Consider the following 25,306-nt stretch of genomic DNA (forward strand, 5'->3'; position numbering starts at 1 on the left):
TCCCATAGTTGTTTTCCTTTTGATTTCAGAAGGCGTATAAGACTGATTTTGTTGAAATTCTAGGCGATGATTCTATGCTGCAATGGCCGTGAAGTGGAGTCATGTCATTACTTGTTGCTTATTACTGCTTACGCCTGTACTTGACTGTTATCATAATGCAGAATGAAATTTTCACTTTGCAGTGGCGACTAGCGTTGATATGAAATCTTCCTGATTTAAACTGTGTATCGGACCGTGACTCGAACTCAGGACCTTTGCATTTCTCAAGCAAGTGCTTTATCGACTGACCTACCCAAGCATGACTTAAGACCCGTCCGCACAGGTTTACTTCCGCCATCTCCTTCCTTAAAAATTTCACAGAAGCTCTCCTGCGAAACGTGCGGAAGTAGCACTCCTGGAAGAAAGAATGGCATAATATGTCACTTTAAGACTCTCCGTAGCCCATTTGGCACTAATGTAGGAAGTGTTTCAACCCCACAGTAAAAGAACCTTATTTAAGAGAGCTAAATCTATGCTTAGCTTCTTCAACTGGTCCAAACTATGCACTGAAATGAACTCATTTCCCCTATGCTGAGCGAAAATTTCATTCTGAAGACATTCCCAAAACTATGGCTAAGCAATGTGTCCGAAGTACGGCAGTATCCTTTCTCGCAGGAGTACCAGTCGTGCAAGTTTCGAAGAAGAACTTCTGCGAAGCTTGAATGTTAGGAAATGAGATACTAACGGAAAAAAGCTGTGAGGACAGATCGCGAGTCGGTAGAGCACTTACCGAAGAATGGCAAAGGTTCTGTCTTGATGCCTCAGTGTGGTACATAATGTCAGCGCACACTGTCCTGCAGAAAGAAAATTTCATTCTGAAGCATGACAGTAGTCAGGCACGCGCATAAGCAGTAATAACTCGTAGTGAGTTGACGCAACTTCTCGGCCACTGTGGCATGGATGCCTTATCTTTAATTTCAACAAAAGAAATCTTAAATTATTTTTAAAACAAAAGGAAACAACTGTGTAGTGTGCGTGATGAAACACGAAGTTCGTAAAAGTACGGTTCACCCTAATGACACAAGTATGGAGAACATGGTTGCGTAATCGCAAGGATATATGCTTTAGGAGAAGTTTTATTTTGTTAATTATGATTTGTACAAGCGAATAAGAAGAGCTTAGAAAATGCGGGATGAACATACGTTCCAAAGGTTACTTACAGATTTCTTCGGATTGACTGCGCAAGTCTCAACACATATTCTATTTTGATGCTGCATCTCTCGCCCATCTTACGTTATGTCTCCATGTATGGCGAGAGTTTGCGTCTTAGCTCCAAGTTCAAGTCAGAGTGATTGCCCACTTTCCGTTGGCTTTCCTTCAGACATCACATTTCTCTTCATATGTAAGTTCTTTTTTGTGACTTAAATGTGCTGCCAGACCGTGAAAACAGTTTCCAAATAAAAACTTAAACTATCTCTGCTTCACAACCCTTTATACTCCCCAAATGAAATTCTGATTAGACAAGTGTATGCAACGAGTAACATGAGCACTCATGACTAGTTAGTTTATATAGCGAAGATATATGAATCTCTTACCAAGAGCTCCACTGCTGTTGAATGCAATAGCGTGTGTGTGTGTGTTGGGGCTTACGGGCGGTTAATGTCAAGGTCATCAGTGCCCTGACACACATTAAAAGAAACGAACGTCGACAGACTTAGGAAAACCTAAGCATACACACAAAGAAAGAAGGAAAATGCTGTACAAGAAAGTAAAACGTAAAGAAAGCGAAAACGGAGCATCAAGAATGGCACAGGAAATTTTCATTGGCTGGCAGTTTACATAAAATATGGGCGAGCGTGTCACCCTGTGAACAAATTAAGACCCACTCCCTAAAATCTTGGTAAAAACATTTGACAAGTTACAGAACTTTAAAACTTTAACCACATCCGTGTGATTATTTCCTAAAGGAGATGGGAGATCCGCTGCCGAGTCAGCCGCGGTCCGCTAATCAGAAAATAAAACGCATATCCAATAAAACGTGGCTCACAGTGATCTGGACGCCACAAGTACCACACATTGGAGGGTCCTCTCGCCGGAGCAGGAAGCCATGCGTCGTAGGACTGTGGCCTATCCGAAGCCGAGTGAAGAGAACCTCGTCCCGTCCACGAGGTTGGAAGGAAGTACACCACACAAGCGTTGTGGGCTTGACTAAACGGAGCTTATTGTCAGGCATTTCCAGCCACTCATCTTCCCACCGACGCATGACTGGTTAGCTCAACAGCGAGATGAGTGTGTGCAGGGGGAAGGCACACTGAATGACTTGTGGATCGAGACACGCCGCCTTGTTTACGAGATCTGCCCTTTCGTTCCCAGCAATGCTGACGTGACCTGGAACCCAGCAGAAAGCCACCACCTTCCCCAGTCGTTGAAGTTGGAGTAGGGCATCTTGAATAGTCTCGACTATTTGATTTGCTGGATACAAACGTCGCAACGAGTGAAGGGCAATTAGGGAGGCGGAACAGACAGGCAATTTAGGACAGGAAGAACGTCTTATCTGCTCCATTGCCCATAAGGTTGCAGACAATTCTGCATCAAAGACAGTAAACGCCTGAGGCAGTCGGAACTTGAGGAAACGATCCGAAAAACAACACAGCAGCCTACGGAATCGCCCTGTTTCGACCCATCCGTAAAAAAACAGCTACATAGTCGTGGTGCTCAGATAAAATGGCAGAAAATGTTGCATTAAAAATGGTGGCAGGAGTGCAATCTCTCTTGTACCGCACCAAATATAAAATCAGTCTGGGCTTCTCCAGTAACCAGGGTGGCAGGCGGTTAAAATCCTGGATTTGGGGTCGTGCAGCGAGAAGGCAGAAATGAGTTAAATATTTGTGTATGTCCTTACTGTTCCCTTCCACTGAGTGCGATTCTTTCGCTATAATATTGAAGTACTGACATGAGTATGTCTGACAGTGTTTCTATACGTTAAACGATGCACACACAATTTGTAAAGCTACTACATTTTCATCACAAACTCGGAACACAAGGCCTGACGAAATTTATATTGTTAGAATGGTTTTCAATTGCTTTCTGTCCAGATAATCACCAGTTAGAAGTTTATTTATCTGGTAACATCGCTGAAACTTTTCTCCTGTTCCAGCTTCGTCAAGCAACTGGAGAGTACAATGAGTCCCATTGTGACTACGCAGTTCGCCATCAGTGTCCTCGTCGCGTGCGTGTCGCTGTTTCCAGCAACATATGTAAGGCATGTATTTAACGATAGCTTAATAAAGTTACAGGATTGTTCATGACTATGCTTTGAGTACTGTTTGATATATCTATGTATGTTTAACGTCCTATGCAGTACATTTAGTTATTTCCTTTTTTCCACTTGCGGAAAATAGTTTATTTTATACTAGTAAGATTGTAGAACAGCAGAAAAAAGTAACGAGCAGTACTTCATCCTTTAATTCCTTGAAAGATTACAACTCGATTTTTATATCACAGTTTCTGCTGAGTATCTCTGCTATTATATTGCGGTATACTGAAGGAACCACTTTTTCTGTGATAGGATTTGATATACGGCATCATAATACAGAGTGATTAAAAATAATTAACAGTTTTCAGTTGTTTATTTCAAACACATAATGAAAGATAGAAACGCATTGGGCATGCGACTGGCTAGAGGCATGTTCAAGGTCCTATGCTCTCACTGGCATTACACCGTTCATTGAACATCAACATCATGCATTCCTTGAGAAATCTCGAAACGGTTCTCGATTTCATTTCACATTATTGAATCGGTACTTCAACAGTTCGTCCGAAAAGTACCTTCTTAATTATGGTCGCCGGGACGCAGTGGCTATAGTAACTACAGTTTGTAAGGCTTCATATTGGGGCGTCGTTTCAGAACAAGCTAAAGAGCTCATCGTCAAGTTTCCAGTCCACCACATCTGACCACCATAACAAAGGTTCATCGTATTGTGCACTAAGCACATTGTAACTCTTTTCACATCATCACGAGCCATACGAGAGCGAGTAATGGACTCCCCACAATATTCTAAGTCATCCTGCTCCATAGGTGTGAGACTAGCCGCAGTCAGACTAGAGAATTGCCATCCTGCACATCGGTTACTGTTGTCACCACAGCTGTGTTTTGAGTGGTGACGAGACCGCGAAGAAGGAACTGCTGATGAATGGAGTCTGTTCAGCTATGATTCGTTGTTCTGCAGTAACGTTGTTGACCATAGTTGGCGAGTATGACGGCTACCTGGTGAGAAGTTGCATTCTACAAATGTTTTGTAGAGGCACAGCGATGATGCTGCTTGAGTCTTGGTGTGGGAAGCCATCGGAAATGGATTCAGGTCAAGGCTGGTATTGATAGAGGGAGTTCTGGTGGCACAACGCTTCGTCTCCCCGTTGAGCTTTTGGTGATTCTCGGCAAAGCGTGGTGTTGTGTCGTGATCGCAAGATAAGCAGACAAAAGCCCTCTTGCGAGTAAGTTGATGCCTTATCTTCCCAGAATCTCTAACTGAGGTGGAAGGTGCACAGCTTAAGGTTTAGAACAGCTCTCAAGTTTACCAGGAGTTTCTATAACAACACTGACGCGTACGCAAGGAAACAGATTTGGAAGCAACAGCGCTTCCCAATTGCGTCGGAAATATCGGACATGCTTCTAGAACCGTTGCTGTAAGCGTGTGAGTACTTTGTACCTTTCTTGTTATAGGGCACCAACTTCACTGCTGTGTTCCTGTGTGCTGGATTTCTTCCCGTGCCTCTGGGACAGCTTTATCTTTACTGTTGGGCGGCTCACAACGTAACACAGCAGGTAGGCCTCCATAAAAATAAGAAACATATACCTCTCTACAACGATATAATGTCGTTGCGTCATCAGTATCTGGATGAACAGATCTTATCGGTCTACTTCCAAAGTCCTGCTTGGTAAATTGTCTTTTCTCGTTTTATTCTTGACATATGTAGGATCATACAAATAGGACCGTTGTTACCAGCGTTATATGGGCTTCCTAACATTCCTGACAAAAACAAATACCGCCGGCCGTGGTTGCCGAGCGGTGTTAGGCGCTACAGTCTGGAACCGCGCGACCACTACGGTCGCAGGTTCGACTCCTGCCTCGGGCATGGATGTGTGTGATGTCCCTAGGTTGTTAGAATTAAGTAGTTCTAAGTTCTAGGGGACTGATGAGCTCAGAAGTTAAGTCCCATAGTGCTCAGAGCCATTTGAACCATCTGAAACCAATTCCACTTTGTCCCGCCCACAGCAGCAATTATGGCCAAACGTGCAGACTTGTCAAATTAATATGTATTTGTAAATGTGAATACCAATTTCAAAGCAAGGTGGACTTCGTACAGTGGCTGAGCCATTTCAGACTTCACACAATGCCAGTTTTGTCTTCTTTGAAGTAGCTTTCTACTTCTTACTCGAGCCGATAGGAGACACTGTAAAGTGCATCGGCAAGAAATTCGTTGAAGAGACAAATTGAAACACTCTTTTGGCGTACTTATTTTCTCTCTCATGAACACTACTGTAAACGAATCGATGCAGTAAGCAGGATGTTCCGTCATCGCAAACCTTTCTATGGAGTACTTGGAAGAGGAAGCCTTAAAATCAGGCACGTGGAAGTCGACTTCCTTCTTTCGTTATATACACAATACGTTTGTGACTTAGTCAGAAGGGAAATATAGCTCATGTTGTCTATAACATTTACAAAGCCCGAAAAAAATGTGAAGTACTGAGAAGGCAGGGTGGCATGTAAATAAAACTGTGCGGGACCTCATTTTGCCGGTTAGTCGAACTGTCTAATATCCAGATTTATTCCGACCAACCATGTCTGACATTCACAAGGAAGAATCGCCAAATTGTACGCTATGCACACAGTAACCCTTTCACATCAGCCCCACCCATAACAGAGCAAGTAATGGACGAAGTGGGACAATCTATGTCACGCTGCACCATTGGTCGGGGAATAGCGCCGTCTGGACTAGAGAATTATCGTCCCATGCTGCCATTAACGACACAACGCGAACGGCTGCGCTTGGAGTGGTGCTGTAACTGGGAAGCATGGCCTACCGATGAAGTTCGTCGCACTGTATTCAGCATTGAATCACTGAGCCGCAGTACCCAGATAACCATCGGTGGTCACTATAGCGGCGACCTGTGGAAATGACCCATGTTTTGGAGAGGCACAACGGCTGTTCATTTTGTGCCAAGGGGTGGAGAGCCACCGCGTCACGGCTGGTAGCGATTGACAGACCTCTGACGACATAATGGAGCGTCACGAACATCTTGAGTTCTCATGTGTTACTCACATGTGACACTGTTCATTCACAAGTGGCACGTGTCTGTATGAAATGTCTACGTGACAATGAGATGCTCCCGTTTTCAGCAGGATCCCAAGATCTGCACTCGAAAGATCATATGTGGGACCATCTCTGACGTCAGATTCGTCCAAATGCCGGTATTCATGAAACGAATAAGCATTTGCAACAGGTGCGGTCGAGCTTGGCTTAGGATGAGTATTCAGTGACTACACGAAAATCTTCCCAATCGAATCAGTGCATAAATCCGTGCCAGAGGGGGTTGCAATTTCATACTTATGAGTGAGCTCATACAGTCTAGTTCTACATCTACATCTACATCTACATCTACATCCATACTCCGCAAGCCACCTGACGGTGTGTGGCGGAGGGTACCCTGAGTACCTCTATCGGTTCTCCCTTCTATTCCAGTCTCGTATTGTACGTGGAAAGAAGGATTGTCGGTATGCTTCTGTGTAGGCTCTAATCTCTCTGATTTTATCCTCATGGTCTCTTCGCGAGATATACGTAGGAGGGAGCAATATACTGCTTGACTCTTCGGTGAAGGTATGTTCTCGAAACTTTAACGAAAGCCCGTACCGAGCTACTGAGCGTCTCTCCTGCAGAGTCTTCCACTGGAGTTTATCTATCATCTCCGTAACGCTTTCGCAATTACTAAATGATCCTGTAACGAAGCGCGCTGTTCTCCGTTGGATCTTCTCTATCTCTTCTATCAACCCTACCTGGTGCGGATCCCACACTGCTGAGCAGTATTCAAGCACTGGGCGAACAAGCGTACTGTAACCTACTTCCTTTGTTGTCTGATTGCATTTCCTTAGGATTCTTCCAATGAATCTCAGTCTGGAATCTGCTTTACCGACGATCAACTTTATATGATCATTCCATTTTAAATCACTCCTAATGCGTACTCCCAGATAATTTATGGAATTAACTGCTTCCAGTTGCTGACCTGCTATTTTGTAGCTAAATGATAAGGGACCTATCTTTCTATGTATTCGCATCACATTACACTTCTCTACATTGAGATTCAATTGCCATTCCGTGCACCATGCGTCAATTCGCTGCAGATCCTCCTGCATTTCAGTACAATTTTCCATTGTTGCAACCTCTCGATACACCACAGCATCATCTGCAAAAAGCCTCAGTGAACTTCCGATGTCATCCACCAGGTCATTTATGTATATTGTGAATAGCAACGGTCCTATGACACTTCCGTGCGGCACACCTGAAATCACTCTTACTTCGGAAGACTTCTCTCCATTGAGAATGACATGCTGAGTTCTGTTATCTAGGAACTCCTCAATCCAATCACACAATTGATCTGATAGTCCGTATGCTCTTACTTTGTTCATTAAACGACTGTGGGGAACTGTGTCAAACGCCTTGCGGAAGTCAAGAAACACGGCATCTACCTGTGAACCCGTGTCTAAGGCCCTCTGAGTCTCGTGGACAAATAGCGCGAGCTGGGTTTCACACGACCGTCTTTTTCGAAACCCATGCTGATTCCTACAGAGTAGATTTCTAGTCTCCAGAAAAGACATTATACTCGAACATAATACGTGTTCCAAAATTCTACAACTGATCGACGTTAGAGATATAGGTCTATAGTTCTGCACATCTGTTCGACGTCCCTTCTTGAAAACGCGGATGACCTGTGCCCTTTTCCAATCCTTTGGATCGCTTCGCTCTTCTAGAGACCTACGGTACACCGCTACAAGAAGTGGGGCAAGTTCCTTCGCGTACTCTGTTAATTTGAGTCGATGCTGCTATCGGTAAAATAATACACCATATCCTTTAAATCAGTGAGGACCCCCTTTATTTCGTGCTTCTCCCCTGCTTCAATTTTCTGTGACGAAGCGTAAATTCAGTACGTCCACCACATTTCACTGTGGAAATAGAGACGCCAGAGAAACGGATCCGGGACTCCGTGTTTGCCGTAAACTCCCGAAATGGACCTTTATTTACGTTCCATTAGTCACCACCATCGAGCACAGAGAAGCGGTAGCTTCAGCACGGTACACAGGACACGTACCTAGTCAGACGTTCAAAACTTAGCAGCTGAACTCGAAAAAGTGACAAAATGTATTACACAGCAATGATTACAGTTAGCACAAAATTCGTCAAGTTATCGAAATTGCACCGGCAGACTTTGCGGCCACAACACAAGAAGAGGCACAAGAGCAACGACAAACCATCTGCCTCCCACATTCTGGTGACGCGTCCAGTAGAATGGGTTGTATTATGAAAAAATATATGGTGAGAAACGTATCCTATCAGCCCGAAAAAGATTAAATTACTCGAGGGTGACGTGAAAGATGATTTATGCCTCCTGAAGTTTCGTTCATAGTCACCAAAATTAATGAGCTTAGTAGCGTTCTTTTATATTGAAACCACGAATTCAATAAGAACTCGGTGACTCTTACTGCACCTCTAAAACTAATTTTTGGGCTGATGACCATTAAAACTGTTACTGCAAAAAAGCGCCATTCAACAATCAATAGGGATGGGATCGTGTTCGTTTGCTCCACGATATTCCTTCTAGCTTTGTTCTGGAGACCGGGCAGAAAATACGGTCTCCACGCTTGACAGAAAATGGTGTTGCCATGTGCAGTAAGACTTTCGCTAGCATCTGTAGACTACGTATGTTTCGGTATGTACACTTTGTGTCAAAACATTAAAGACAATACAAAAATATTGTGGCTATAAAACGCAGATTTTTATTTTCTAATGTAAAATTGTTGTTTTGGAATTTCATCTTTGATGTGATGTATGTTTAGCGGAGTTTAGATAATTATAAGTAGTTTTGATTTATTTTGAAACAATTTGCTGCACAAGTAATTTCCGCAGGTTCCATGAGCACTTATTCATTTTGGATAAAATATCTCGGGAAGAGTTCTCTCTAGAGGTGGTGATTTATGTTGAATTATAGTAAACATGCTCCTGCCTAGGTTGGCTTCCTGTGACATGACTTGCTCTTTATGGTATGATGTATGGTGTCATCAAGTGGCTCAAATGACTCTCAGCACTATGGGACTTAACATCTGAGGTCATCAGTCCCCTAGAACTTATAACTACTTAAACCTAACTAACCTAAGGACATCGCACACATCCATGCCCGAGGCAGGATCCGAACCTGCAACCTTAGCGGTCGCGCGGTTCCAGGCTAAAGCGCCTAGAACCACTCGGCCACCTCGGCCGGCATGGTGTCATCCACGCTTTTAAAGACGCGTTATACCTTTCGCTGTGAATATTCGGATTTGTTGCTCATTGAGTTGTGTTTATTTCTTTAATATGACTCCACCGAAGGGAACGTTTAAGAAAAGAAGAGATAAGGGTAATAGATTCAACAGAACATGCCCTGCTGTAAGTTCACATCCAGGGACAGAGGGTACAGCAAGCTACTCTGAACACAGTTCTTCACTCTAGCGAGTGCTCCCAAGAAAAGCTTTTGAACAGTGATGAAGGGCATAGTGAAACAAATGCCAGTGCTATCAGTTTAATATTATATTTAACTGTACTGAAAACAATGTTTAATCAAAATGCATGCTGTGATTTGTGTGGTGAAGACAGAACAATTTCTGAAAATTTCTTCAATAGCATCGGTTTAGTTCTTAGTTTTAAAGTCTCTTGTTCGAGATGTGAGAGTAAGAAATTATTTTTGGACATTTGAAAAATGTAAAAATAGTAACCTATTGGAGATGAGCGTCAGTAACTTCTGTGGACTGAGATGCATCTGTAAGGGCTCTAGGGAGAGAAAAACCTTTATGAGCAGCAGCCGTAAGTATTGATAGCGCAAAGGTGCTTGATGTGAAGTATTGTAAAAAATTTTCTGTGGCTACACAAAAGTGGACACCAATAATGAAAACAAACAACTGCGTGAACACAACCGTCTGAAAACATATGTGGGGTCCAGCGGAGGAGTGGAAAGTCTCAGCTGTGACGATCTTCCACTACTCCCAAGAACAACGTGGGGTCCGCAACACTATTGTTGGTGAAGGTGATTTCAGTTCATACTGATCAATAATTGACAGAAATCTCTATGATGACCTAAGCGAAAACTGGAGCCAAGCCATTAGAAAGTAAAAAACAACCTGAAGTAATGATAAAAGTAGTATGGGCAACATTTTTCCAAGAGACGTCAAGCGATGAGAAGCCAGTACACAACTCATGTTCAATTGACTAATGTAAATACCGCGAAGCTGAGGCACAAGGGACTGCATATATACCCATAGAAATACCATCCCTGAAGCTACTGGACCAGCAATGAAGCCAGTATATAGAGATATAGCACGTCCAGATCTTCTGAAGGAATATCTCGCACGAAATCCTTGAAATGTAAATGAGTTCTTCAACAATGCTGAATGAACCAGGGTTCCAAAAGACGAATTTAAGAAACTTGTAAAACACCTACAACAAATAAAACCTATGTTCATCTTTGAAAATGGACTCGATAAGCAACCTGAGCTTCAGTAATCGGAATCTAACCTGCGTGCGTGTTGTATGAGTGTCAGTTTCGCTGTTATTTAACCCCTCAACAGATAGTTACATGAAAAACTTAAAACTAACATCTGGATAACCTATTTGACTCCGTATTTGAATAAGGAATTACAACTGATGCATAATTTGATCAATGTAACGGAGAGTTCTGACACACGCCTTACAACCTGGAAGTACTGAAGATAGGGGTCAGTGATGCTGTGATCACCTTCACTGATGTAAATGCAGAAATAATAAAGGTTCTGAAGCAATTTGGAATTGTGCCTTACCACAATACGCAAAGAGTCATAAAAAAACTGGATAGACAGCGAATCTCCAAAGCTGAAATTATGGTCAAAAATGCAACAGAATAAACCAGATCCCTCAGACGGGAAAAGAGACTGCATTTGGTCGATCTTCAAAAAAATGAAGACACCAAAACTGTAGAGTATTAGATTGTTTCTTCATTCAACAGTGAGTTATTATTTACGTCAACTTTCAATTGCGATTTCTGAAAATCTACTTCTTTTTCAAATGTTTTCATTTTCTCAGAAGCTGCTGAGCTAAAGCTATGGAATATTTACCACTTATTGATAGCGATTATCTGTTTACGTGGTTCTACAACGATGGAGAGAGCACTAATAGTTTGATCATTAAAATATTTTTAAAAATTACGTGAATTCTCAAGACCCTCCTTAAAAATTCATATCTTGATTCCTAATAAAGTTAGATACTTGATAGAAGATCAGCAAATGTTTAAGATATGGCAAAGTTTTCTTTTATTACCTGGAATCATTTCTAAGAAAACACGATATACATATATTACGTTTATCGTATCCAGATACAACATCGGTACTCCCCTTAAGATTACGGCCCTCCGCGACGTTAAAGGATACCTGTTGGTATTGCGGGCACGTGATACAGTAAGAAAGGCATCAGTGGAAACTGTCTAATGGTGTCCGTCTCGCATTCTTCGGCCAACGATTGTTTGACGGTTTGTGTGACATTTCCCAAGGACGATTGTCTGGAATTGTCAAGGTTTCACCCTCCCTTGCCCTGGTGGATAGTGAAGCTTCGACTGGGTCAACCACTCCTGCTGACGAAACGTCAGAAAAATGGTCAAACAATCGTTGATCAAAGATCATGAGACAGAAGTCAACAGGCAGTTTTCAACAAGTGGCCACGACAGCCTCCACAGATTTATACAACTATGGAAAGCATTTGAAGTACGATGAAAAATAGAGTAGGAGACAAGATATTGGACATCGACGTCCCAAGACGGAATGTGGAGGTCAGAGGCTTGCCCACTCCGGATCGGCAGCTATATGTGACGTATACGACAACAGAGTACAAAAGTGATGTAGACACGAATGTTTCGGAGGATGTCGTTCAAAGCATATTGCTGAACATTGGGATCCGCAGCAATTCGCCCCCCGAGTCTCGATCTTGATTCAACGACATCTTCAGTTACGATGATAGTGCACGCAGTGTCATCGAGACTCGACCGTTGTTCAATGAAACGTGTCGCCTGGTAACATGAATCACATTTCTTGTTAAATTACATCGATAGTCGCGTCCAGCTTCGCCATCTGGACGAACGGCTGCTTGAAAAATGAACCACGCCACGGACGCAGGCTATTAGGGGCAATATTGTGCTATGGTGGATGTTTCACTGGGCTTCCAAGAGATCTGTGAAAGTAACGGAAAGTACCATACAGCTGTGGATTACGTGAACATTGTTGTAAGACCTCCTGCATCCATTCATGCTTGATAATTTTCCCGACTGCATTGCCAAGTGTGAGGTAACTATGAGAAAATATAGAAAAACAGCGAAAGGAAAAAAAATTACGGGTCACGCCGTGGAATATTGGAAGTCTTAATTCCAAAGTTGAGCCAAAAATTTTAAAACGATAAGCTGAAATCCTCAGTCTATTTTTAACAGGAAACAGAGATACCAAATGGAAAGAAAATAAGGATTTCCAATCAGACGAGTATGGTAACATGAACAGCAGGAAAAAACGTTATTAATTAAGAATACCAAGAAAGGGAAAGAGTGAGTTCCTGTGAACACTTCCGTGACACTATTATTGTTACCAGAATTACCAGTAAACAAGAGGAACGTCCGTGCTTCGGGCATACAAGCCCACGTCACAACTAGAAGATGAACAGATCGAGAGAATGGATGAGGGTACTGATCTGAAATCTTACTACGTTAAGGTAGATGAAAATCTAACAATCACTATAAGTGGGCCTCTATAGCTGAGATATAAATACGAGACTGTGTTACGGGAGAAAACAAGGTAGGTTGCTGCAGGTTTCTTTATGTCCACTCCCTGAACTTTAATTCCTACTGCAATTTTTTTCTGTATTTTCCTTTACTGCTTGTAAAGTGCACAGACTGAATAAGATAGGGAATAGGCTACAGCCCTGTGTCTCTCCGTTGTCTGTCACTGTTCCCTCTAATATCCGTTAACTCTTAAAACTGTACAAGTTATAAATAGCCTTTCGCTCCCCGTATTTTACCTCTGTTACTTTCAGACTTTCGAAGAGTGTGCTTCATTCAACACTCTCAAACTCTTCCTCCAACTCCACAAACTGTACAAATATAGGTTTTCCTTTCCTTGACCTATCTTTTAAGGTAAGTCGATACGTAAGTATTACCTGATATGTTACTAAATTTCTCCAGAAACCAAACTGATCTTCCCCAAGGTTGGCTCCTACCAGCTTTCCCATTCTTCTGTAAAGAATTAGTGTTAGTGCTTTGCAATGTATAGCTTATTAAACTGTTAGTTCGATAATATTCACACCTGTTGGCACCGGCTTTCTTTGAAATTAGAATTATCATATTATTTTTAAAGCAGAGGGTGTTTCGCCTGTTTCATATATCTTGCTCACGAGATGGAACAGTTTTGTCATCGCTGGCTCTCTCAACGCTATCAGTAGTTCTAATGGAATGTCGTCTACTCCCGGGGCCTTGTTTCGACTTAGGTCTTTCAGTGCTCTGTCAAATTCTTCTCACAGTGTCATGTCTCCCATCTTATCTTCATCTACGTCTTATTTCGTTTCTATAATAGTGTCTTCATGGACAACTCCCTTGTGTAGGCCCTCTATATACTTATTCCACTTTTCAGCCTTCCCTTCTTTGCTTAGGACTCGTTCTCAGTCTGAGCTTTTGATATTCGTACAGCTGCATTTCTTTTCTCTACAGGTCTCTTTAATTTTCCTCTAGGGAGTATCTATCCTCCCCTAGGGACACGTGCTTCTAATTCCTCACATTTGTCCTTTAGCCATTCCTACCTAGACATTTTGCGCTTCCCGTCAACGTAATTTGTAGGCGTTTGTATTCCCTTTCGTCTGCTTCATTTCCTGCATTTTTATATTTTCGTCATTCATCAATTTCCTATGTTATCCGAGTATTTATACTAGGCTTCGTCTTTTTACCTGTTTGAACCTATGCTCCCTTCACTATTTAGTCTCTTAAAACAATCCATTTGTCCTCTAGTGAATTGATCTCTCCTATTCTAGTGAACCGCTGACTAATGCTCCCTCTTCAAATGTTCAAATGTGTGTGAAATCTTATGGGACTTAACTGCTGGGGTCATCATTCCTTAAGCTTACACACTACTTAACCTAGATTATCCTAAGGACAATCACACACACCCAAGGCCGTGGGAGGACTCGAACCTCCGCCGGGATTAGCCGCACAGTCCATGTCTGCAGCGCCCTGGACCGCTCGGCTAATCCCGTGTGGCAATGCTCCCTCTGAAACCGTTGAAGTTTCATATGTTTTAATACACATTTCATAATAAATAAGTTGGAGCCAGTGTCCACACCTGCTGCTAGAAATGTCTTACAATTTAAAATCTGGTTCGAGATCTGTGTCTTAAAATTCTATACTGAGTCTCAAACCTTCCTGTGTTTCCAGCTCTCTCCCACGTATAAACGTTCCGTCACGATTCTTGAATCAAGTGTTATCGATGATTAAATTATGTTTCGTGCTAAATTCTACGAGGCGGCTTCCTCTTTGCTTCCTTTCCCCCAGGCCATATTCACCTACTATGTCTCCTTCTCTTCCTTTTCCTGTTGTCAAACTCCTATCCCTTATCACAATTAAATTTTCATCTGCCTTATTATCTGAACAATTTCTTTTGTCTCTTCATACATTTTTTCTGTCTCTTCATGATCTTCGGAGATTGTTGGTAGATAAACTTGTACTACTGTGGTACGTGTGGTCTTTGTGACTACCTAGGCTACGATAATTCACCGTGTTGTTCGCAGTAGTTTACCCGCTTTCCTACTTTCTTATTCACTGCTAAACTCTCTCCTCCATTACCCCTATTTCATTTGAATTTATAATCATTTATTCACCTGATCGGAAGTCCTATTCTTCCTTTCACCGAACGTCACTAATTCCCACTATATCTATCATCAACGTACCCATTTCCCTTTTTCAGGTTCCTAACCTACCTACCCGATTAAGGATTCTAACATTCCGCACTCTGACCCGTAGAAAGCCAGTTTCGTTTCTCGTGATGACCACATCCCCCTTAGTAGTTGCCGCCGTTAGTTTCGAATGGGGGACTATCTTACCTTCATAATATGCCACCCAACAGAATTCCATCATCGTTTAACCTACATTAGAGCTGCATGCCCTCGGTAATACTTCTGGCTGTAGTATTGCTTTCCTTTCAACCGTTTAGAGTACCAGTTCAGCAAAGGTGTTTTGGTTTATGTTACAAGATCACATCTATCAATCATTCAGACACTTGCTCCTGCAGCTACTGAAAAGGCTGCTAAACCTCTTCGGAGCCACACATTGGTCTGACCTTTCAACAGAGATCCCTTCTCTGTACTTGCACCTACGGTACTGCCATTTGTATCGCTGAATGACGCAACCCATTACACCAACGGAAAAGTTTATCTTCATGGGGTGGACATATGTATTAGGAACCCACTCTGTGTTTTCCGGAATTTTTATGCATCTTGTCAATTATTAACACACAAGAAAATTTTCCTATGGCAATTAGTCTTAAAACTTGAAAATAATACTGTAAAAGAGCATAATATCTGTCATCTAATGCGATGGGACTTCTCGTAAAATAGAGGGTGATTATCAATAAAGTTAAGCTTTCAAAATGCTTTAGAAATAACACCAGTGGTCAGAATGACGTCAAATTCCAATGGAATATTATCAGAGAAGGAGAAAAATGTATGGTAGAAGAAAAAAATACTGTGAAAAGTGATCAATAGATGGCGCTATATTTCTTATAATAGACAAATGAAAACACACGTCATGCGCACGACCCTCTGAAGTTGGTGTAAACACGCCCGGTACACCGCTTTTCCGCCTTTCGCGTCAGCGATATTCGTCATGACTGTCTCAATGCAGGATCGCGCTATGCTTGTAAAGCTGTATTACAAGAATGATGACTGTGCACACGTCGCTCTGCAGAACTTCCGGACACTGAAGGGTTTGAGAAAAGGCGTTGGTCCGATGACTGCCGTGGGTCTGGAGAAAATAATTCCGAAATTCGAAAGATCGGTTCTTTTGGTATAAAACCTGCTAGAGCGAGGAAACAAATTGATACGACGAAAGTGAAAGCAGTGGATACAGCAAAGCAGGAGCAGACGAGTGGTGGTGTGCAAACATGCACTGCACGGAGTATTGTCCGAATATTGACATTCCCATCAGTACCGTGTGTAAAATCCTACGAAACATCCATCTTTGCTATCCATTCAGAATTACCCATATGCTCGAGTTGCTTCCTATTGACCTGCCAGAGCAGGTGTGGCCGCGCTGTTCTAGGCGCTTCATTCTGGAACCGCGTGACCGCTACGGTCTCAGGTTCGAATGCTGCCTGGGGCATGGATGATGTCTTTAGGTTAGTTAGGTTTAAGTAGTTCTAAGTTCTAGGGGACTGATAACCTCAGTTGTTAAGTCCCATAGTGCTCAGAGCCATTTGAGCCAAGCAGGTCCCCAATTGCGTGGATGTGTGGATGGGATCTTTTTTTATGCAAGATGGCGGACCTCCACACATTGAAAATCCAGTTAAGCAGCTGCTGAAGCGCCATTTCGGAAATGATAGAATTTCCAGCCGCCATTTCCCTACAACCTGGCCGTCCCGATCACCTGATCTTAATCTGTGTGACTTCTGGCTGCGGGGCTATCTGAAAGATGTATTCAGTGTTCCGAATGGAAACTTAGCTGCATTTAAGGCATGAATTTCGCAACACATTCTGAATGTGACTCCGGAAATACGTTGTTTGTCGATTTCAACTTGTTGCGTAAAACGATGGGCATGTTTTGCGCCGTCGCACGGAAATTAATGATCCGATTTGATTTTAATTAATCCTTTTCTAAACATTCATGGTGGTGTCTGTTTGTTCTATATCGTGTCTCCCTACCACTTTCGCGCAACGACGCTCTGAGCATGTTTTTTAGGGAATTGACTAGTTTGAACCTGGGACCTGTTGCTGGTAAGGAGACGCCAGACCACACATGATATGGAGTATTCAGAAGAGTTCAGTGAGACTAGCGATGATATAACCAAACACTAAATAATCTCAGCGTCAGCTCCACTGCACTCCCTTTAAAAGAATCTTAATACTAACTAAATTTAGTGGAATGGGTTCAAGGCTTTCCTATTTATAGTTAGCTGGTAAAATAACGTCGAAAAAGCAGTTAATTTACCATTGGAAATTTTATTCTACTCACAAAACATTGTTTATAAATTGCATTATTGATAAAAGGAAGTGTTTTAATACAGGTGGTAAAAACCAAATGCGTTCAACAAAAATGTGAACGAATATTCCCTGAGTGGGTTTCCAAGTTCTACAATGGATCGAAGGATGACCTATGCCATATCACATCTATAATCTAGGTTTCAATTAAGTTTCACAAAAGATAAAAACTGTCAAAATGGCCTACAGTGACCTCAATTATCTTTAATAACTTATCTAACTTGTCGTAAATTACAGTGGCTGATGTGGTTTCTCAATAACTATATAACAGAAAAATCATCGCGTTTCAGAATTTTACTTCAAGTGGCAAATGTGAATACCATAAGCTTTAATTGACGATCGACACTAGTATTACGCAAAAAGGAGGTGTAACAGATGAGACTTCTGCAGTTATGAGTGAAGCTTTATGCGCTGTTATGCGGCATCGCGTGCGTTCATTACCTTGCCGGTGTTTGTCAGGGGGGCGGCGGCCGGCGCAGCAGCCATTCAGCTCGCCGTCTCGGAACTAACTCTCTCCTAACTTCTCCTTACTACAATTTACCGAAGTTGGTTAAAAAAAAAACTGTCTGGCTATGTTTTCATCTGACCAATCAGGGTCTCAATGTTAACCTTAAGCTCCGCCTATAAAAATTCTGTCTATCCAATGAGAAACGTTATAGTTTTCGTGGTGGGGCAAGGTTTTTAAAGTTTGCAATGTAACAGAGACGCGAAAAACTCTCACGTTAAAACCTGCAGCTGGTGTGGTCGTTTTAGCGTTATCGTGAGATCTATACTGTTTTTCTGGCGGGCTCTAGCTTTTAACATGGGCTGGGGGATGGTCCTTGACGTAACAGAGACGCGAAAAAGTCTCACACTAAAACGTGCGGGTGGTGTGGTCTTAGCGGTAGCCTGGCGACGTGGGTGTCCAGTCCGTCCCTTATCGTACGGCCTTCTAGCTTAACACGGTTCTGCTCTCGGCTTCTGTTCTCGTTTCTCCTCTCGGAACTGCATCTGTCTCACGTTGGGAAGGTATGACATGCATTTAGGCATTCTTGTGTTAGTCTGTGGTATTCCATTTGCTCACTCGTTACTCGTATTACTTTGGTTAATTCAATGTCACGATTTATTCAGAGCTATGTGACATACTACTGGATTTGCTTATCATGTCAGGGTTTTCATGTAAGGTGTTGGATTTGCCTGACACCTTACACTTTGTATGTTGTTTTTGGCCTCAGGACAATTAAAAACCGTTTCTCTCCATCCGATGTGATATGACCTTGCCGTGGTAACTAACAGTATCACATCTGTACACCCACGCACACTGAGTAGTACAGTTTGTTTGGCGTCAAACATACACCTTAGGCATTCTTGTATGATTCATTCGTCATTTGTAGTCGAGAACTGTTAAATTATGATGCTTACAGAGCCATCTATTGCTACATTTTGTAACTACTTATTTTTCTTCTGTCTTCCGTTGCAATTTGACGTCATTATGACCAGTAGTGTTGTTTCTGCACCGGTCGCAAAATTTAATTATAATCACCCTATACATATATGAAGAACCTGTTTCTTTAAATCCAGTCTTCAGACTATCGATCTCAGATCTTCAGATATTTTGATACATATCTTCATATAATAAAGTCAAAGTGGCATCAGAGAGAGGAGTATCTTTTGTACTGAAATTGAACATCGTGGGACTAGTAGGTAATAAAAGATTGAAATTAAAGAAACATATTCGATACTTCTTTTGATCGCTACTTTTATTCACACAGCTTATGTATATTTGAAGCACGTACAGATGATAGTACTGCCCTCAGGCGGAAGCGGTGTCTTCGGCAGCCTACAACTGTTCGTGGGTGGGGGCCAGCGAGCGTTTCAAGCGCGCGTTGAGGATCCTCATCAGTCGGGCCCAGAAGCCGCTGGTTTTGACTGCTGGGCACCTCTACCCCATCAACAGGGCTGCCTTTGTCTCGGTGAGTGTCTAGCATTATACTCCATTAATTAGCAGCAGCAGCCCCTTTATTGTCATGTTGGCACCCATTTTACTTCTCAAGCCTCAGTGTTCCTTTAATTTTTGTAAGGCTGGTTACATTACTGAATTTTTGAACATCTTCATTATTCGATAGGATTTAAGATAAGCCTGACACTATATTCTTAAGATCTGATAACTTAAGTAATATTAAGAGGCGATGAAATACACTGTGCTTCGTAAAACCTAATTGTACAGATCTCGTGATTTTTTTCTGTTTTTTATGTAATTCACGTTATTTCATCTTTCGTTAAGAACAGTGGTCTGAAAAATGACATTTCGATGCATATTTTGCGCCTAGAAAGTTGGAGAGTATATTGCCGCTAGAAAAAGTAAATACAAAATCAACAAAATGCTCATCACAAGTTTCTTGTTGTTGTTGTGGTCTTTGGTGAGAAGCGTGGTTCAATGCAGCTGTCCATACTGCTGTATACTGTGCAAGCCCCTTCACCTCCGAATAACTACGGCAACCTAAATGTTTGTGAATCTGCTTACTGTATTCATCTCTTGTTTGTCCTTAATAATTTTACTCCCACACTTCCCTCCAGTACATTTTTTTTAAATGTTCAAATGTGTGTCAATTCCTCGGGGGCCGTGCAGGGTAGCCGCTTGGTTTAAGGCGTCTTATCACGGTTTTTGTGACTCCCACGGGTCGGAGGTTCGAGTCCTCCTTCGGGCGTGTGCGTACGTTAGGTTGACATAGATTATTTAGTGTGTAAGCCGAGGGACCGATGACCTCAGCAGTTTGGTCCCATAGTCCTGACGACAAAATTTCCCACATTCCTCAGGGACCCCTCCGGTGGGAGTGACCTCAAACCGTGCGGACACTCCACGTGGCCACTATTAAATTGGCGAACCTTTGATATTTCAGGATTTGTCCTGTCAACCAGTCCCTTCTATTAGTCAAACTGTACTACAAATTTCTTGCCTCTCCAATTATGTCCAGCACCTCCTCTGTAGTTACGTCATCTACTCATCTAATCTTCGACATTCTTCTGTAGTACCACATTTCGAAAGCTTCTACTCTCTTTTCATCTAAACGGTTTACAATGCATTTCACTTCCATGAAACGCTAACTCCAGACAAATATCTTCATAAAAGGTTACCTAACATTTAAATCTATATTCGATGTTACCTAATTTCTCTTCTTCAGAAATGCTTTCCTTGCCATTACCAGTCAAAATTTTATATCCTCACCACTTCAGGCATAATCAGTTCTTTTAGGGTCCAAGCAGCTCAATTCATCTACTAGTTAACGTGTCTCGTTTCCTATTCTAACACCTTCAATATCACCTACTTTAATTCGGCAGCATTTCTTGTTTTGCTTTCATTAATGTTCATCTTAAACCCTCCATTTAAGACGCTGTCCGTTCCGTTCAAATGCACTTTCTATGCCTTGGCTGTCTCTGACACTATTACATTGTCATCGGCAAACTTCAAAGGATCTGTTTCTTCTCCCGGAATGTTAATTCCTTCTCCAAATGTTTCATTGGTTTCCTTTACCTTTTGCTCATTGTACAAACTGAATAAAATCAGTAATAATTCACAACCGTGTCTCACTCCGTTCTGAAGCACTGCTTCCCTTCCATGCCCTTCGACTCTTATAACTAGCGTCTGGTTCTGAACAAGTTGGAAATAGCCTTTCGCTTCCTGTATTTTACCACTCTTCCCTTCAGAACTTCAAGGAGAGTATCCCAGTCAACATTTTGAGACGCTTTCTCTAAGTCCACAAGTGCTGCGTGTCTAACCAGTACATTGATTTAATCTCGTCACATTACGTACAAAAGCAGTTCATCTGGATGCATTTACCAAATACGAATCAGTTTGTGACATGAATATGAGTCTCTAAAATCGAAGGAAGTAGCAGCTGCGGCTGTATTCCACACGTTTGCTCTACTAAATTCCAGAATCTTAAACTTGTGAACGCCGTAGTAGTCCTAAATATCTACATACTATCTAAATACTAGATAGTTCATGGGAAGTAGTAAGACCATAATAACGACTTTTAATTAGTAAAGGACAAGGACCAAATGTGCTTTTCTCGAGACTGCAACCAACAAAGCTTACCTTTCCTCGATACCGCAATTTTGGGCTTTCACGTCAATGGGAGGGCATAAGGGAAAATATCTCTGTGTGTCACAGAATACTGTAGTTGTAGCGTCAAAATGCCATCAGTTTCCAAGTCGTCCTGTTTCAGATGTGTTCCATACATACCGCACAAAGTAGTCACTGGGATGTAGAAAGCAGTCACATACGAATATGTTTTTAATTTCAGTTAGATACTAAGGTGGCGAAACGTTACGAAAGATAAAATTGTGAAAGACAATTGTTTTACAATGCTAATTCTAATCATGAAATGATATAAAATAAAAAGTTCAGAGTTTCTTTCAAGATGTTCAGTGGAGATGGAGTTGATCAGCAGGAAGTTCTCTAATTCATTCACATTATCTAACTGACGTTTAATACGCTCTGCAACGGTTTTGCATACATGTGTACCTGTTTATTTGACTCCCTTTCTATTCCAATATTAATTCCTGAACTCTTTCTAGAGGTTTCTTTTGGTTTTGATCCTAGTGTTACAATCATACTATTGACTATTTCTTAGAAAAGAGAAAAACTGGGGTAACAACCAAAGAAAAAAAAATTAAGGATATAAACGTTGCCGGCCGCGGTGGTCTAGCGGTTCTAGGCGCTCAGTCCGGAACCGCGCGACTGCTACGGTCGCAGGTTCTAATACTGCCTCGGGCATGGATGTGTGTGATGTCCTTAGGTTAGTTAGGTTTAAGTAGTTCTACGGTCTAGGAGACTGTTGGCCACAGATGTTACGTCCCGTAGTGCTCAGAGCCATTTCAATCATTTTTATAAACGTTGGAGAGTTGTAGGCACAACAGAACGTTTTTTAAAGAGGTTTCTGAAGCATACTGTTAAGTTAACACAAAATGTAACTCTTACACGACTCTTCTGTATCCCAGAATTTACAAATGTAACTTGCGTTTTGCCAGAAGGATGACTGCATAACTCATTACTGAGTGGAAAGGAGAAGAAAAACTAGTTTCTTCCATTTTAAATCACATGTAAGAGTAATCGCTTACAGTATGTACCTGAACAAAGGCGTTTCACTAATTCTAGACATTGGTCTCCCAATTAAGACCGTAATCCCTCTATAGTACCAAAATGTAACACTATCTACGTTTTCTAGATTTCTTTTCGAAGTCTGTTTCTGTAGACATTAGAGTTCTTTGTGATCTGCTCAACCCTGCTTAGCGAATCATTATCCAATATTATATTGTTCGATGGTCTGTAAAATTTTTCCCCTATACTGCTCCAACAGAACATCTCGGGTTCAAATTTCTATAAACTGTAGAAGTAAGTGGATTTAAGAAGGAGCCAGTTTGCCGTAGTAGACGGAATAAAGGAATAATTCTACCATCTGTAGCTAGATTATTCAGTTTCACTGCCCCTAGAGAACACATATTGTCACATGCATTCTCCTGATGATTTCTTTCTCTTTTCAACTCACCTATTCTTTTATCCTAGAAAAATCCTTTGCATTCGGCAGTTGTTGTTTCCTTCTCCACATTCTAAGGGATAATCATTTCAGAAATTACTGGACATATTTTTTTTTTCATAAACAACAGCCTCTTTTCCTCAGAGTCGCCATATTCCATCCAGTGTGATTATTGTTACACGTCAGCCATAAAAACGAGAGTAATTATTTGTAACGCTACCTGTACATGGCGGAGGATTTTTTTTTCGCATTCTGCTAATGGTGTTTCGATCTGGTACAAAGCTGTCTCTTTATGCAAAATGTACTGAACCCCTACTTACGATTTGCCATATATCAGTTTTCTTAAAATACGGAAACCACAGAATTAATTTTGCATGCATAACGTTGATCATAAGCTACAGAAATTCTGTTAGGCAATATCTGTCGTTAATACAGTAGAAATATTACCTTTGTCAATTATATTCACAAGCGAAGTGACAATCGTGTCACGGCCCAAATACCCTGTAGACAAAAGTAGCATTCCTGACAAAAGTAGCATATTTTTACATGTTGATATCTTATTGTTTATTTTTTGTATTGTGATTTAATAAAACATTACTGTAAGTTCCTTCCCAGCGTATTTCTTCTGATTCCATCCATTGTTTTCTGACACCTGTTTCCTGTTCTATTACCTAGAAGCCTCTCCATCATCTTCTTGCGCTACCTGCCCTCACCCTAACGGTTTACGTGCCCAGTAGTTCACAGTCGCTATGTTTCGAAGGTATCCATTAAAGTGGTGTCCAGGTTCAAGCTCTCACTTGTGCCTTTATTTGTAATTCCATCCCGTAGTGTCAAACAGCTACAAAACCACCGAAAACAAACCCCAACGGTGAATAAGTTCCATTATATTTTTCAGGTATTTCCCATGTTTCTCTCCCGTACGTTGCTATATTTTCTGCAGTAAACACCCCAATCTTCATCTGTTATGATATATTTGTGTGCTATAAAATTCTATTGAACTGTTTGATTTTACCGCCTAAAAGATATGTGCATTTTACAGAAACATGCAGCAAGAGTAATAAGGGAACTTTAGAACAATATTATACAAAGTCTTCTTCAAGGACACTGGCATTTTACTGTAGCATGTACTACATTGAGTTTTAACGGTAGATCCAGCCAGTATTAAAAGTCTTTGCCACGCAGGCACGTCACAAACTGTGTCTTATAAGTTTATGTTTTGTCCGTTCTTTAAAATAGAGTGTAACACTTTCTAACTAAAGTATTCTATTAAAAACTATGTGCTAAATAACAGCTTCTTCAAAGCATCAGTGTTTTTTTCTGTCCTCAGTTAAGAAATAAATACCGCGAAATAGAACTGGCTGTAATTATAGTAGTTCAGTCTCTTTCATTCTGTCTTTGTGCTTAGTAACTAAGATTAATGTATATTAGCAGTCATAATACGTGAGTGACAACTGTGTAAATGAGACATAGAACTAAGGAAGTGTAACGTTGAAACAGCATTATGTTACAACGTACAGTGTATTTATGTATTTCCCCGTCTTTGTTGCAGTTGCTGAATGCATCGTACTCATACTACGCACTTTTGGGACAAATTAATAGCCGCTCGACCGAGACAACACACTGAAATCTTAACTGCGATTGATTCTGATGAGAAGAACTACTTATTAATATCTCCTAGTGCTCACAAATGTAATTAGGTGTCTCACTCTACACTATAACTGATTCAGTCACTGCATAGTAACATCTCGGTGCCATAGATTATACCACGAAAACAAATATTTTGTGAAATAAAGCTCAACGTACACTTAAATGTGTCTAAGAAGAGAAAATTGTATTATGCACTTAATGTTTGAGAGCCAGGAATTTATTCTCTTCTAACGAGTTAGAAGAAGGTGCTGAATTTTCGGAAGTACAGAACTATTTTGGGTCTTTTGTGCTATCATTGGTACTAATAAATTAAGTTCGCATTTGTGCTGAGGTGTTCGAATTCCTTATATTACATATGCAAGATCGGTTGAATGTATTTCTTACACTTATATTATGAACTCGTCTCCGAAAGTTCTCTAATTTCTTGAAAAAGGAAACACGTAAGAAACCTTCTTAATCAAACTGAAACCCGATAACAGTGCCACAAAGTCTGGTTATTATTTGATGCTATTTGTTCGTAACATTTGTAATCTTAGATACTCTTCAACTGTCTATTATTAATTGCTTTACTATTAACACGTATCAATACCTTGTATTCAGTCACAGAAGTACTA

The 25,306-nt window shown here is 41.3% G+C and overlaps 1 protein-coding gene across 1 annotated transcript in view; it reads left to right on the forward strand.

The window, feature by feature from the left end:
• Positions 1-24,669, forward strand: part of LOC126285176 (odorant receptor Or2-like) — a 28,079-nt gene extending 3,410 nt beyond the window's left edge. Inside the window, exons 2-5 of the mRNA XM_049984485.1 lie at positions 3,137-3,236; positions 4,703-4,804; positions 19,326-19,481; positions 24,595-24,669. Of these exons, the coding sequence (XP_049840442.1) occupies positions 3,137-3,236; positions 4,703-4,804; positions 19,326-19,481; positions 24,595-24,669 (433 nt within the window). The remainder of the gene's footprint in view (positions 1-3,136; positions 3,237-4,702; positions 4,805-19,325; positions 19,482-24,594) is intronic.
• Positions 24,670-25,306: the final 637 nt, after the last annotated feature.

The sequence above is a fragment of the Schistocerca gregaria genome, chromosome 8 (genome assembly GCF_023897955.1).
Source record: "Schistocerca gregaria isolate iqSchGreg1 chromosome 8, iqSchGreg1.2, whole genome shotgun sequence".
In the NCBI taxonomy this organism is placed as follows: domain Eukaryota; kingdom Metazoa; phylum Arthropoda; class Insecta; order Orthoptera; family Acrididae; genus Schistocerca; species Schistocerca gregaria.